This window comes from Xenopus laevis, chromosome 3S (genome assembly GCF_017654675.1).
Source record: "Xenopus laevis strain J_2021 chromosome 3S, Xenopus_laevis_v10.1, whole genome shotgun sequence".
NCBI lineage: Eukaryota > Metazoa > Chordata > Amphibia > Anura > Pipidae > Xenopus > Xenopus laevis.
This window is the reverse complement of record NC_054376.1, coordinates 24,974,523-24,990,471: the sequence shown is the minus strand read 5'-3', so window position 1 is coordinate 24,990,471 and position 15,949 is coordinate 24,974,523. Positions and strand designations below refer to the sequence as shown.

Sequence of the window (15,949 nt, the reverse complement as noted above, 5' to 3'; positions counted from 1 at the left end):
TTTTATAAGCATATTCAAATAATAGGCTCTGCTATGCACGTGTGTAGAACTATGAATGTCCACATTATGTAGTCTCTGGCTTCTTCAGTTCATATACTGTATGTTTAGGCTGAGCTGATGTACTTCATTCAACATGAGGAATCCAGCTTTTTCATGGGAAAATTACATTTGAGTCATTTTGTCATAAATTGTGATCCCCCCCCCCCAAATGTTTGGCAGTAAAAGTGAAATGAGATGAAACCATTTTGGAAAAGCGGAAGGTCAGAGCTGTTCTCCCAGAGCCGACAGATGAGAGGTGAAGGATTGGGAAACTAAAGTCTTTCCAAGCTGTTCTCCAGCCCTTGCAAAGTGATGATCTAACATTAGAATGACACAGGAAGTGTGTCACAAAACAGATGTTCTCCCACCGCAGATGGTAGGAGCACAAATCCCCTGCACTGCAAAACAGGGAGGAAGATGCTAAAGAGACTGTACCACAGAGATGAATATTTTAGAGAAGGTCGGGAGGTCATCCCTAAATACGGAAGAATACAAGCAAGTGCTAGCTTTAGAGACTTGAGTAGAAGGAAGATACACAAACAAATGCACTAGGTGCTCTGATGAGCAAAAACCAAGGCTGAGAATCTCATCGGTTGCCAATTCTTTGTTTCTAATGGTGGTGCATAAATGTTATCAGAGGGTTGCCTGAATGTTTGAAGAAGACTTTCTGCAGACCCAACCAAGGGCCCTCGGCTAATTAAGAAAGAAGCAGGTGCACAAAAAATTCTAATTTAGGCAATTGTTTGTAATTAATAATGTTTACTTCTAGCGTCTTATCTGAGGCGGCTGCCCAAACCTCTGGAGTGATAGCAACTATTAACTCCAGCTCCCACTGTAATAATTAGTGGGGGGCTCTAAGAGCGTGGGGGTAGAAAGAAAGGGGAGGAGGGGAATTAAGAAAGAAGAGAAAATGCCAAGATTAAGGAGATGTGAAAGAACAGATTTAGAGGAATTTGACTTGTGGCAAAGCTTGAATCAGAAGCGAGAAGTGCCTTGTGCTCATCTACCACTGTTCAAAATCCTTATGTATTGTGGTGATATTCTCTGCATCCCACAGATTTCTTTTATATGCTTGATAGGAAAAAAGAATAGCCTTTGTGTCCCATGACCTTGTTGGGTGAGACTTGTATCCCATGCCTCCATCATGTTTGTTTATCCTTTGTGTTCCATACTTCCATCTTGTTGGGTGAGTCCTTGTGCCCTACGCTTCTATCTTGTTAGGTGACCCTTTGAGTCCCATGCCTACATCGTGTTTGGCGAACCCAAATGCTTCCGCTACCGATGCTTCCATCTTGAGTGTCTATGGCTCTCATCTTGTTGGGAGTACCCTTGTGTCCCATAACTCCATCTCAGTTTTTGAGCCTTTGTGTCCAGTACGAATATATATTTTGGGTATACCCTTCTGCCCCATGCTTCCATGTTGCTGGGAAACCCTTGTTTGTCCATGCCTCCAACTTATTCATTTTGTTTTAGTTTATGATGGAAGAATTGTGGGCTGGGTGCAACTGACCCATCCTATTTGACCGTTTCTATGTACACTTGTGGCTGCTTGTGTCCTCAGTTGAAGCTTGATAAGAACTACTGTATTAATGGCCAGTATCTTTATAAATGTCTTGTCTGTGTCACCCTTTTCTGTATGGACTATCCTGTATTATACAGCAGCCCATAGCAAGCATATTGGTACCAGCTAAAAATACCATAGGATAATTATTCTAGCATCCAAACCATCAGCAGGAAAACTAGTTATGAAAATACAGAGACTTGAATATCTTTTAACCACCCATATTTTCTACATAATGGCTTGTTACAGATGCAGGTACTTTGTACATTATACACATCTGCTATGTGCGTAGAGCATTTAATCTAATATATGCACGTTCCTAACAGTCCTCCTCAGAGAGCTGCCTGTAAATGCAAAGTACAGACTTCAAGAGCTACACACTCAAAAATATCCACACTCTTCTTACACACAACTGCCAACAGTTGGCTTGGATTAATTGTACATGCAGTGCTTGAGCCTGCAAAACAACACACTCAGCATCTAAACTGGTATCTAAACAGATATTTTATAGCTGTGCAGGCTTCATGTGACTGCCAACAGTTGGTTGTACATATAACTCATCAACCAGGAAACATACAAAGTGTCGGTTTATATAAATGACGGCTATATCAATGACAGATCATAGTATAAGTGCCGCCACCAGTTGGCTGTACATGCAATATTTCTGTGTAAAGGCCAGGACCTGTAATATGTATCCTTAAAAGCCTGATTACCGATGTCACCATTTATAATTGGTGCTTAGTGATGTCATATAAATGCGTGCATAAAAGATGATGTCATTTTAAACACAGGCAAAATAATCTGTTGCAAAAGCAAATCTGATTGACCCACAGGGGTCACAACAACCACAGATTTAATGTTGCTGATCAAAACAGTTTGGCCCAATCCTTTATTGTGTGGGAGAAAGACCTTCGCCAGTTATTCTCCTGCTCATTTCATGTTCAGGAGCAGCAGCACACACACATATCCAATGTGGGACGTGAAGCAGTAACTGTGCAAGGCTTGCTGGGTAGTTTCCTTGCTCATTTTGAGGTCCGCAGGGATTCCCGGTTTTCCACACTCAGCAGAGCTGAGGTCAGAGGGTCAAAACAAAGAGATCCCCTTAGGATAGAAGGAGCCTACTTTCCACAACTAACAGCTTTCCTCCTACACTAACTGGGGCTGCACGTAGCTCTACATACTGAAATAGGTCCATCTATGGTTACCCAGCCATCCCCCTTGCTTTAAACCTGGCTGATATATGCACTCATGTTGTATCCACCGCATTCCCCATCTCATTACTGTAACTGCTGCCTACAGCTCATTTAATGTTCTCACATGTGATAATTGCAGGAGGCACACTGTGATAGATATTACATCCCTTATCCACTTACGGAATCCATATCCTTAAAGCGCCGTGATGTCATTATTCTATAGATAACACAGTTGGCAGAAGCATCGTATTAGGGGCATTATATTAGGGACATTTAAAAAACAAACAAAAACACACTTGCGTGCTATTTCTGGGGTGCTGCTCGTTGTAAGATACAGGACGATGAAGCAGCCACATCACATTTCAACTGTACGCAAGTTAATTGCTTTCCTTTGCATTTTAAATGAGTCGTTTGATATAGGCATAGCAACGCCAATTAAGCTCAAATCTAAACCATATGGATCAGATACACTAGGGATATCAAATTTACTTCATCCAAGTCCCACCCCATACAACAGATTTAGTCAACAGATCTGTACTCGACTACATTTATTTCTCACACTGGGAGCTAGTTATTCAGCTTAGAGAAAGCAGCCCTGCCAGTTTGATCAACAGTCTTTTAAGGGCTTTGTTTATTATTATATCTTTATATAATGCTGACATATTCCGTAGAGCTTTACTTATTTTATACAACGTTCTCATAAGCCCCTGCACTAGTGGAACTTAAATTATATGATACCATATTCACAACATATAGCTGCGGTACCACCAAGTAAAATGCCACTTATTTCATCTGATGTCCCTGGCAGCCTTAGTATCTGTCCCTGATACCTGCCATTTTTACTAGGCCAGATGTCCATTAAAGGGTTTTTTTTTATTTAAATTAACTTTTAGTAAGATGTAGAGAGTCATATTCTGAGATAATTTGCAATAGGTTTTCATTTTGCATTATTTATGATTTTTTAATTATTTAGCTTTTAATTCAGCAGCCGTCCAGTTCGTAGTTTCAGCCATCTGGTTGCTAGGGTCCAAATTACCTTAGCAACCAAGCACTGATTTTAAAAAGAGACTGGACTATGAATAGGAGAGGCCTGTATAGAAAGTAGAGTAATTAAAAGTAGAAACAACAATATATTTGTAGCCTTACATAGCATTTGATTTTAGATTTGAAAGCTGGAAAGAGTCAGCAGAAGAAGGGAAATAATTCAAAAACTATAAAAAATAAATAATGAAGATCAATTAAAAAATTGATCAGAACTGGCCATTCTATAACAGTGAACTTAAAGGTGAACCACCCTTTTAAATCTATTTAATATCCCCAGCTCTTAAAATGCACAATGGGTGTATTAGTGATGCCCATAGAGGTGCAGTTTAAAGCAAAGGTACAAAAACTACTGCAAACAAAATAACTCCAAGTGGCACTGAATAAACTGTATTCTGCTACCTACTCCCGGTTACTCCAAAAAAAAATTACTATTCTTCCATTAGTTTGTTCATCTACGTAGAACAAAAATAAAAAATGTTGCCAATATTAATATTTAGCATTGTAGCATGTTTCTATTTTTATGTTACAAAACAAAGCATGGCATTGCTCTGCGAGTGTGATCATTGGAAATTTTTAATTTCATTAGAAAATCTCTTTATTTATTTTTATTTTTTATTTTTATTGTACTATTGGGACATTTTTAAGTGTGTATGTTGGTTCTTACTACAAAATGAGCTGCAGGCCAGCAGTTATCCTTAGAGGGCTACAATTCAGCAACTTGTCTGCCCTCTTAATGAAGGTCCATCTTTCTCGCTGGGTCCTAGTCTCATTTAAGATAAGAGTGGGACTTACTGGAAAGCCCTTTCTATTTATTGATGACAGGTCACTCAGAATTGGTCCATTCAATATTTAACAACTATGTGATTCTGCCTTTCCTGTTGATGTTTTTTTATTCCTGCAACTTCTCAGGTCAACAGTCTCCCGATGGGCTCAAGCTCACCCCCCCCTCAAATTATACACATTTACTAGGAACAGGCATAGACCAAATGAATTTCAGAGACGGGCCATAAACATCCAGTTAAATACTTCTATAAACCTCCACTCTGGGGACCCCTGGGGCTAACCAACAAACAAATGGGTCAGCAAGGTCAATATTAGGGTCACTGTACATTGGTACCTTCATAAGTCAATTTTCCTCAGTCGACCTCCAACACCTACTTAATGGACAGATGACACCTAACAGCCCCTTCTGAAAACAGAAATATATACTGAGGCTTCCTGAGGTCCTTCTCTGGGGACAAATGTCAGTTTCTCCTAATGACAGCTCAATGAGAGGCCACAGCACAAGGGCACCATAGACTCTATATAACAGTGAAGGTAAAGCAAAGCCCTTTTGTCTCACTTTAATTAGCCAAAAAATTGCCTTCCTGTAGGTTCATGATGTGTAAGGTAAATACATTTTATCCAGACAAAACAACCCCTTGCATTTTTAGAGATTCTTATCCATATAGAGCACCCGCCAACAAATGACAATCCAGAAGCAATAGCCTGATAATGTTCTTGAGAGTATATATCCCTAATCGAGAAGGTCTCTCCAGGCTTACAGGCCTACATAATGAGTTGCGCTCTCCCCCACGCCATAGCTGAAGTTTTATTACAATATCCAACATGAATTTTCCAGCCCTGCACATTGTGGGATCGCTGAAGCACTTTCCATTGTTTTTAATCAGGGCATCACTGAGATCCTCTGTGTCTCATTAATGAACAGAACTCTCCTATCCCACATGGATTCAGTACATTAGACCAAATCCTTGCCTGAACATTATAGAGTTTCATGCCAAAAAAGTCACACGTCTTCTGCCTCAGCCCAGCACAAAACGCATGTTAAGCCCCCCTCGTCAGTTTTTAGGGGTGTTTCTTCATTTAAGAACAAATATAAATTGACAGTCAACAAACTGTATTCTTCATGACTTTGACTGTGTTTAAAGCAAAACACAAGCCAAAGCCAGATAACAGGTTCCGCCTGCAGTCAAGTGTCACCATACTGCTGCTTATCTATGATCTGAGGGAAGCAGATAATATCTTAGGAAAAATCACAATAATGCATGAAGGAACAAACGATCTCAATGAAAGCTTAGTTGAAAGGGCATTTATACACAATTTCTCCAAATGCTGCATCCTAACTAAACGGCATGAATGAAACACTGCTGCAAATGAGCCTTCAGCGTTCTGTAATCGACCCTCACAAGCCTCTCTCCACTGGAGGAAGTAAATGGAAGGGAAGCAGGAGATTTACAGCATATGTTAAGTGCAGATAATGATACTAAATATGTTATTGGCCATGTAAAGGTTAACTCGGAAATAATTCACGTTCCTAATGTAGCACAATACATTTCAAGTGGGTAATAAACAGCTGTAGCATCACTGCGAATATGATGGATATTTCCAGCGACGGGTGCACAGCTGATGTTATAATGAAAAGTCAGATACTAAGAACATACATTATATCATACAGATTTGTACACATCTGTGGCACTTGCCAAGGCACTAGAATAATCCCACCCTGATCATCTGCAATCAGGAAGGAACCCAAATGTTTTATAAAACCCAGCATTGTACAAGCTTGTCCTGATAATCTAAACTCAGGATATTCCCAGCATTATATAACCCCCTGATAATCTATACTCAGGAGATCACCCAACACTACAGAACACTTAATCTCTCCTTGGACTTGCTATAATAATCTGGATTTAGAATATTCCCAGCATTATATGAGAACCCCTGAACAAAGAATCTAGACTCAGGAGACCCTACCACTGCATAGCAACCCAGCGTAGTTTAGAAATGTCAACAAATTCCTCTACACATCCGCACAAATCCTGTGCTGGTCACACCCAAAAGTGACCTGTGCACTGGAATAGACCCTGTGTACCCACATTTTCTGCTGGAAGTCTCTGTGCTGGCAGTAATGGGGCTGGATGGCATGGAACTGGAAGTGATGTCATTAACCAGCTGAATAAACTGGGAACTCAATCTTTTATTTTTTATGGTCTTCTATTTTTATGGTCTTCTATTTTTAATGGTTTATGGTCAACAAAAACCTATCTGACTCCCTCTATGGGTTACCCACCATGATGCAGGGCTCTAGCACAAGTGCTTTAAGGCACTGCCTACTGAGTTACGTAAAGAAGAAGGAAAGGCTGTATTTACTTGGGGGTGCCAAAAGTTAGGCACCCCCAAGTGATTATGTATACATACCTGACACACCAGGCCGGTGCTCCTATCAGCAGAAAACTGCACCGGTCCGGGGTTATCAAGCCCCACGGAGCGATCCTCTTCCTGCTTATTCTTTCTCCGCGCTTCCTACTTATTTGGGGGTGCCTGACTTTTGGCACCCCCAAGTAAATAGGCCTTTCCTTCTCCTTTAAAGGCATCAGTGTCATTGCCCTAATGGACAGAAACTGAGAACTGCCTAAGCTTTTCAGTACTGAGAGCTCTCAGTTTAACATAGAAACATAGAAGGCTTCATGTAAGGTGCAAGCTGCCATGTATTTTGCACTTTGCCCCTTGTTCCCAACATTTAGAAGTCCTAAATGGGGTGCAAACACCTGCACTTTCCCGATGCATTCTGCAGCTTTGTATTTATGAGGGTTGGCTGGATTGCTGTAGCACTGAGAAATAGGTTGATGCTTTATAAATATGTGTTAACAATATACAGCAGGATTTGGCCATTTGGTCAGTTGTGGGGTGCCTTAAGACTGATCAGTCAGATAACCTCACTGGCCACTGAATGGCCACCTTTAGCCTGCTGTGATAATTTGAGCTAGTGCTATTAGTTTGCAATCAATATCCCTATGTTACTCGGAAACCCAGCACCAACATGAGCAACACCCCCCATGTGTCACTTTGGCCTTCATTAATCATAAAGCGAGAAAACATACTCCGGGCATCACTCCAAACCCTTGGGTGCTCTATAAAAGCTTTTCTACTAAGAACAGATTTTTGGTGAAGCCTTTAAAGGGAATCTGTCGTCATTTTAATAATTTTGGAGAGGCTTTATAAGCTATATTGGGAGTGTTTTCACCTCTAGATAAATCCAATGTCTCAGTAAAGCCGCACGTGTGCCCCGTTAGTAATGGGTTATAAATCAGTCTTGTTTAAGTTTGGTTTTCTTGTGATAAAATATACATTGGTAATAAAAAAACTGGCTGGCCTGTATGTGCAACTTTAAACAATGTATTTGCCTTGTCCTATAGCCTGCAACCCGCCATAGGCCTGAAACACTTGTATCTGCATCAGATAACCTGTATTTCTATGGGAAACATGGAGCTGAATTCAGGGTCAGAGTATCAAAGGATTTGCCAGTGGCCCAGGGACTAGTGAGTCCTAGTTCTGAATTCCTATCTGCCCATCCTTAATTACAACATGGGCCTATAAAAAAACCAATTTGGAATTAACTATATATTTTTGCTGTGAGGACCCAGGTTATTAAGTTGTATGGTGGGCCCTAAGACTAGGAGACCCATTCTGACACTGGCTGGATTTAGTTAATGAAGGCAGAATGTTCTGTCAAAGCCACTCGAGAAGCAGATCCCATGCATAACACTGCAGTCAGGTTTTGACATGAGTACATAATCAGTTGCAGGTCTTTCTCATGGGACTTCCAGTCTACTGCCCTCCAGCTGTTTTTGAGTCCCCACATGGTTTTAGTTAGGGGTGGATTTGGGGTATGACAGAGAGGGCCCTTAAATGAAGCTGCTGTTGCAATTAAACAGCCAATTGAGGTTCTCCCCATCTTCTGACTCCTCTCTAATTCTGGCCCTTGTAGGCAAGCTGGAGGCCTCCAATGGGTTCATGCAGAGCCTATCAGAGTAGGTAAATATACAGAAAGATCCAATGTCTTTATAATATACTTTCTACATGCCCCACCAAACAGTCCACATTCCACGAATGGCTGGTTAGGTTCAATATTTGTCGCCTGCGACATCCAGGGAGGGTGTAAAGCCACATAAATCACATACGGTCCTGTTCCTGACTGTGACCAGATTGCTGGAACGTTGTCACTGCATTCCGTCTGCATATTTAAACAATTAGGCTGCAACATATCACATGAGCAGAGGAAGGTAACGTGATATATCACACTCTGCTTGGACGGAGATGATGCTCAGTGCTATGGAAGAACTCAGAAAACACTGAGAAGTTGTGTATATCACGAATTTATTCGGCAGGCGCGTATTCGCAGGAAATTTGCGCGATTCGCCCCCGGCGAATAAATTCGTCAAAAACGACTATTTTTCCGCCGTTTCGCGAATTTTTCGGCAAAACGGCGGAAATTCGCCCATCACTACTCTCCAGTTCCATCAGAAATGTCAATCTCCCCAAATATCTACAACTTCTAAGATCTCCACCCGGCTTGCCACTATTGGATCTGGGTCAAATAAGTTGAGTCCATCACTTAACATGCAAAAGGGTAAAAAAAAAATTTCATAGGAGGCAATGTTAAAAATCTGGAACTCATGCTCGTGACTCCAGTTAGTTTATAGCTACAACTGCATTTTAGCATCAGCAAAGATATTGTAGATAAAAATCCGCTGTCGGTTTTTTCTGCAATATTCTTACATCTTTGCAAATTAAGCCAAGCAACAACGGAATAGCCATAATGATGAAATGAATGGATACCTTACAGTTGCAAATCTGATGATATGCATATATCTTTGATATTTAAGCCTGTTTCTGAAGAATAGACTAAAGCAACTGATATTCTCATTCAGCCTATGTTCTGTACAGAAAGACATTCCCTTGTGCTATTCTGTCTTTGTAAAAGGAAGAAACTCTATTTTCAAATAAACCAATAGTTCCAATTAAATTCTTAAACAAATTGAGAATCTGAGATTGCAAATTACTTTTGTATTGGCATCAGTAGCTTGGATGCATCAAACACTGTTAAATATATTGTAAATATGCAATCACACAAGTCTGCGATTGTTGGGAAAATGATAAACAAAGCTATTTACCTTCACTAGAAAGTAATTATTGAAAATATCCTGTATATTTCCCAGATTGACCTGAGATGTAAATGCAGCTCTATCTCAACTTATAACATTTATAGACACAGTTAATTCATGTGTAATTAGAAATACATGGAAACAAAGTTCCTAGATTATTTGATGCCTCCTGCGTGCGGAATGCGTGAGGAGCAGGGCTGTGTAACTATGTGTATGCACTGAACCTGGATGTGTTTTTGGAGGCTGTGGGTTGTGTCAATGAGAAAAGCAGATGTCCCAGGAATCTGGCGGAAGCTTCAGACAAGGAAAGGCCTCCCAAGGCAAGAGCGGAATATTTACCATGAGATCGTCTGGGTGGCAGGGGACTTTTTAAACCCTGTGACAAGGCTTTCAGGAAACAGTTCTCTGACAATGGTTTTTATTACTTTTAAACAATATTGGTTTTTCTCATTTTTATTGGATATTCAAAATTTCAATTAGAATAAAAGGCTGAACCCATCCTACTCCTCAGCTCTGTGTATTGGGCTTGTGTTGACCATAAATCAAAAGACTCTTGACCAAGACTATACCAGCATGTTACTAATAGCACATCACATATAACTTAGAGCAGAAAAAAAATATATATACCTCCCAAAGTTCAAGGTAGGCTCCTCCCTTGTAAGAGGGTTTGGTCTTTGGGCTTGTATGTTGCTGGATTGAAATAGAACCCAAAATGTCTGTGAAGGTTGCATTCATCCAGAACATGGCCTATCTAGTAGAAGCAAATCTAGAGCAACTGGACTTGCTGAGTAATCGTTATAGACGTTTCACTACTCATCCGAGCAGCCTCTTCCTTGGCATATAAATTCTTCCTATAATTATTGGATTATTGAAAGAGTTTATATGCAGAGGAAGAGGCTGCTCAGGTGATTAGTGAAATGCCTTCATTGATTACTCATTAAGTACAGTTGCTCTAGTCTACATGTATTTTTACTAAAGGCCCCAATTAAAATGTTGGGTGGTATACCTACAGTATACAAGAAATGAGGGACCTCATAGTTTCCATCTTTAAATCAAACAAGTGGCCAAGTAATGAGCCAAAATATAGCCATAAGCAGTAGACATCATTTTTGTACCTGTCAATGATGACTGGATCTGATGGGGTCTCATTCCGATTCCCGCAGCTCTTCTTTTCACAGCAGCGACTGAAGAACAGATGAGGAGGGAGAGAGTGAGAAAGGTTTGGGTGAATGCTGGGGTATTGGTTAGTATCAATGTGCAACAGCTTGAGTTGCAACAACTAGAGATGGTTTACACACAAATCTTGTAACTAAAAATCCATCGGTACTAGGGGCCCAACTAGTGCTAGAACACTCTGAAGCAAGTGTTATGTCCAATAGAGACCATGTGCCTCTGAGAGAAACATCTGCACCTATAAGAAACATATATATCTCTGGGAGAGATGTAGGGCCTCTAGGAGAAAAATACATGTCTGTAAGAAACCTATTGTTAATCAACTGCTGCTCCTCATGCCTGGAGTTCTGAAGCAGGAGGAGCAGTGACTGATATACAACAGGTCCATGGTTCAAAACCATGGAGATCCTGACAATGTCACTGGGAGAAACATATGTGCCCCTAAGAGAGAAGTGGTGCCTCTGGGAGAGATGTAGAAGTTCTAGTAGAAACATACATGGCTTTAGGAAAGATATATGTGCATCTGAGAAATATATAAGTGCCCCTAAGATACCTCTGGGAGAAATGTATGTTCCTCTAGAAGAGAGTAGTAGTAGCTCTAGTAGAGACATACATGTCTTTAGTAGAGATGTATGTGCCTCTGGGGGAGATGTAGTAGTTCTAGTAGATATGTACATGGCATTATGAGAGATGTATGTGCCTCTGGCAAGATTTGTGTCCCTAAGAGAGAAGTACCATGCCTCTGGGGGAGATGTATTTGCCTCTAGGAGAGATGTAGTAGCTCTAGTAGAGACATATATGCCTTTAGTAGAGATGCATGTTCTTCTGGAAAGACACAAGTTCCCCTAAGAGAAAAGTATGTGCCCTTGGGAGAGATGTAGTAGTTCTAGTAGATATGTACATGGCTTTATGAGAGATGTATGTGCCTCTGGAAAGATACAAGTGTCCCTAAGAGAGAAGTAAATGCCTCTGGGAGAAATGTATGTTCCTCTCAAAGGACATTAGTGCCCCTAAGAGAAAAGTATTTTGCCTCTGGGAGAGATGTAGTAGCTGTAGTAGAGAGCCTTTAGTAGAGATGCATGTGCATCTGGAAGGACATTAGGGCCCCTAAGAGAAAAGTATGTGCCTCTGGGAGAGATGTAGTAGCTCTAGTAGAGACGTAGATTGCTTTAGGGCAGATGCATGTTTCTAGCAGAGGGGCATGCGCCCCTAAGAGAGAAGTACGTGCCTCAGAGTGAGATGTATTTGCCCCTGGGAAGAGACATATGGAAGAGAGCATCTGTAGGCAGCTAAAAGGGGCTCAAAACCATTACCCTGCTTAGAGCCTGTTTAGGTCTTCCATCTCTGTCAACACCAATTGCAAGGCCACAGCTTGGACATGAATGATGCAACTAATTAAGAACATCTATCATTTATTACGCAGATTAATAAGTATAATAATTATTATATTATCCTTAATTTATATAGCATAGGCATATTTTACACATTGCTTTACAGAATATGTTCCATCAATCACATCAATCTCTGCTCTAATGGAGTTTGTGGTCTAATATCCCTCATCTATGGACAGATTGAAATGCACACACTTGCGCACACACACACAAAACCCCTTTGTATGACGTCATCATTAGGATAAAATACAGTGCGTCATTTATATATATATATACACAGTGAAAACTGAATATAAACTATATATATACAATACAGATATATATATATATATATATATATATATATATATATATATATATATATATATATATATATATATAGGACATACTGTATTTCATCCTAATGATGGGGTTTTGGCATCACTCTGTGTATTTAAACCTTGGGGGGGTACTTTCTGTTTACTATGTCTTAACAAAGGTCCAAAACGGGACCGAAATGTTGACAATAAATCTTTTCTGATTTTTCACCGCATAATGAAGTCCTGGACAGTCTCTATAGGTAGCATCTTTCTCTCTCTCTCTCTCTCTCTCTCTCTCTCTCTCTCTCTCTCTCTCTCTATTCTATTCTCTATTTATTTATATGCTGTATGTATATATATATATATATATATATATATATATATATATATATATATACTGTATAGTATATATATATACACTCGTCAGTGGAAACAGTATGGTGGCTCCTTTCATATAAATTAGTAGATAGAATCAGATGTATACTGCTTCCTCTGTGCATATTAATTCTTTCATACATACACTGTCTAGGCAGACGTAGAAAGATTAAAATGAACCTAAACCTTTAAGCAGTGGTTATTTTGCCTTTAAAAGTGCTATAAAAAAGGCTGCGCATTATGTACAGAATAAACTCAATTTTTCTTTTCAGTTTCATGTACTTTTGCAAATGGTCCAATAAAATATTAATAAGTGAGAAGGGCCCAGATGCCCCTTGACTGAAGCATTGCTCTGCATACACAGACATACCCTGCTCCGCAGTCGCACATTACACACACACACACACACACACTGTGCTGGAGGGCTGGATTGCCGACAGTCTTTGTGTTGCATTCTGCTCCTGCTGATTGCATAACAAAAGTGTGTAAATTCCCACCATCTGTCTGAGCAGGGGCAGGGTGACCAGCAGCCTTGTGCAGTGTCCCAGCTGTGAGCTACGCCGGCCTGTCACATTCCCATTCTTATTAACCAGCTGTAAGGGCCGGGATTGCCCCCATTAGTCTGCTTCACATTAAAATGTCCTATTACCCTCACGTACAGGAGCACTGAGATAACTGCTGCTTGGGGGATAACAACTAGGATCCTTTTTCAGGGTAATTGGCATAGATTGCATAGGAGGAGCAGCCAACATTTCCTGATTCTGGGAGAAGGACATGTCCATGAAATCTGCCCTCCTCAACTACCTGCTCGTGCCTTCCTAACATACAACATATATTATTCATCCAATTTATTTATAAAGTGCCACCTGCAATTCTGCACAAGGGCAGTGACCAAGTAACACAACGAAAGGCCAGTCTGGTGGGATTTTGTGTTCCTCGCCACAAGGGCTTACACTTTAAATCTATAAATTCAGGAAAACATTTACATTCCGAAAGATCCACCAAAGATTATCTTATAAATTAGGGATGCACCGAATGCACTATTTGGGATTCGGTCGTGTCCCGAATCCTTTTTATAAAGGATTCGGCCAAATAGAGAACCAGATCCCAATTTGCATATGCAAATTAGGGTCAGGTAGGGAAAAATGGGCAAAAAAAAATTTACGTCCTTGATTCTTGATTTCGCTTCCCACCCTATTCAGATTTGGTTTGGCCAGGCACAAGGATTCAGCCAAATCCGAATCCTGGCCAAGTACAGAACCAAATCCTCTTTTCGGTGCATCCCTACTATAAATATTCAGGAACATATGATGACAGTAAAGTTGTTGCAGAGAGAGAGAGAGACTTTTTTCATCAAGATCTTGCTCTGTTAGCAGAGAAAGCTTCCAGCATCTGTTATTCTATTGGGTAACTGGGAAACTACATCTCCCAGTATCCCTCACCAGCCAGGGGCATAACTAGAACTTACTGGACACCAAAGCAAAATTCATTATAGGTTCCCCCTAAACCCTGGAAATATGACATTTGAGTTTTATTGAATTTGCTTATCAGTCAGTGCCCCATCTGGCCCCCTATACCTGTAAGGCCCCCCAGCAGGGGTAGGATCTGTTTCCACTAAGGTGACCCTACAGAGGCAGGTTACAAAGAACCAACCAAAGGTATTTTTCAGCACTCAGTATAGAGAGGCTGAACGACAATGAGTATATGTGTTACTGGTTCAGCAGAAACACTCTGTTCCTTTAAAAGTCAGACACAACTTCTATAACACTATTTCTTTGTGCATCCTCCCTTGCCTGCCTATTGTAGACTTTTCGACACGTTCGGGGGCAACTTTCAGGTTTCTAGAACTTGAGATGGAAAAAAAAGTGTCACAATTCCCTGATCTAGGCTGGGCGCCGAGGCACAAGTCACTAATTGGGTGCAGTAACTAATTAGCCTTTTGTTCCAGGGCTAAGTCAGTTAAGTAGTGAGCAAAATGGCAGCTTAATATAGAAAGGGAGCAGCTATTAACTCTAACCTGAAAGCTTTGTTTTTCTAATTTGTAGGGTAGGATGGGGAAATGAGCTGCTAAATCTAGAGGCCTGCACCATGATGCCAAAGTGGGTGGCCGGCACACAGAGAATGTGATAAAGCATGGATAGGACCGCAGAAAGAGTAGTGTATACATTGAGAAATTCCCCAGCAAAGGTTGTTAGGGGGCTTTCGAGCAAGGCTTGTGCAGCCTGTGACTGCCCAATGGGTCTAAAGGGCTGTGTATGGCCACCTTTAGCTACAATCCAGGAATTGTTTTGCTGTAGGTCAAAACCCAAAAAATGCACTGTTTAGGGTGGGTCACCATGATCCCTCTGATTACAGTACATTTTCATCCAATGATGAAATGTTCATTTGATTTTTGGTTCATAATTTTTGATTTGCAAAGCTAATGTGGCTCGCCTGAGAAAAAGACTGAGAAACACTGTAATGAGCCAACTGTTCCTCTGCTTTGCACCCTGTACCCCTTTATCCTTAAATATAAATGATGTATTTTCCCTACTAAGCATAGAGGCACATTTACCTATCCAGCCTGCAGTATGTAGCATGGGAGCGTGTGACTCTGTAGTGCAGGGTATAAATAAGGAATTCTCTGCGTCTCCAACTTTTTGACAAATTCTATACTGAGCGACGGCGTGGTGATGATCCCTAGTGGGAAGAGTGTGAAACTGTGCCTTTCATTTATTTAACTGAGTTAAACCTGGCAAATTATTTTAATTTCCCTGTGGTTGGATCTCACGCTCATAACGGAACTGCTAATGGATTTCTTACTCTGCAAGATAACATTATATATGACCAGAGACGGGGGGCTGGCAATCTTCAGCCTTCAGGGAATCTGATTCCACTCTCAACCTGTCTTGTTTTCATGCAAAGTGGACACAAAATGGCTGCTAACGAA

At 40.7% G+C, this 15,949-nt stretch overlaps 1 protein-coding gene across 4 annotated transcripts in view; it reads right to left on the bottom strand.

Moving 5' to 3' along the window:
- ebf2.S (EBF transcription factor 2 S homeolog) overlaps positions 1 to 15,949 on the bottom strand; it is a 59,799-nt gene that overhangs the window by 32,414 nt on the left and 11,436 nt on the right. For all 4 annotated transcript variants that reach the window (XM_018254033.2, XM_018254034.2, XM_018254035.2 and 1 more), the window contains 1 exon segment: positions 10,898 to 10,966. In XM_018254033.2, coding sequence (XP_018109522.1) covers positions 10,898 to 10,966 — 69 coding nt within the window.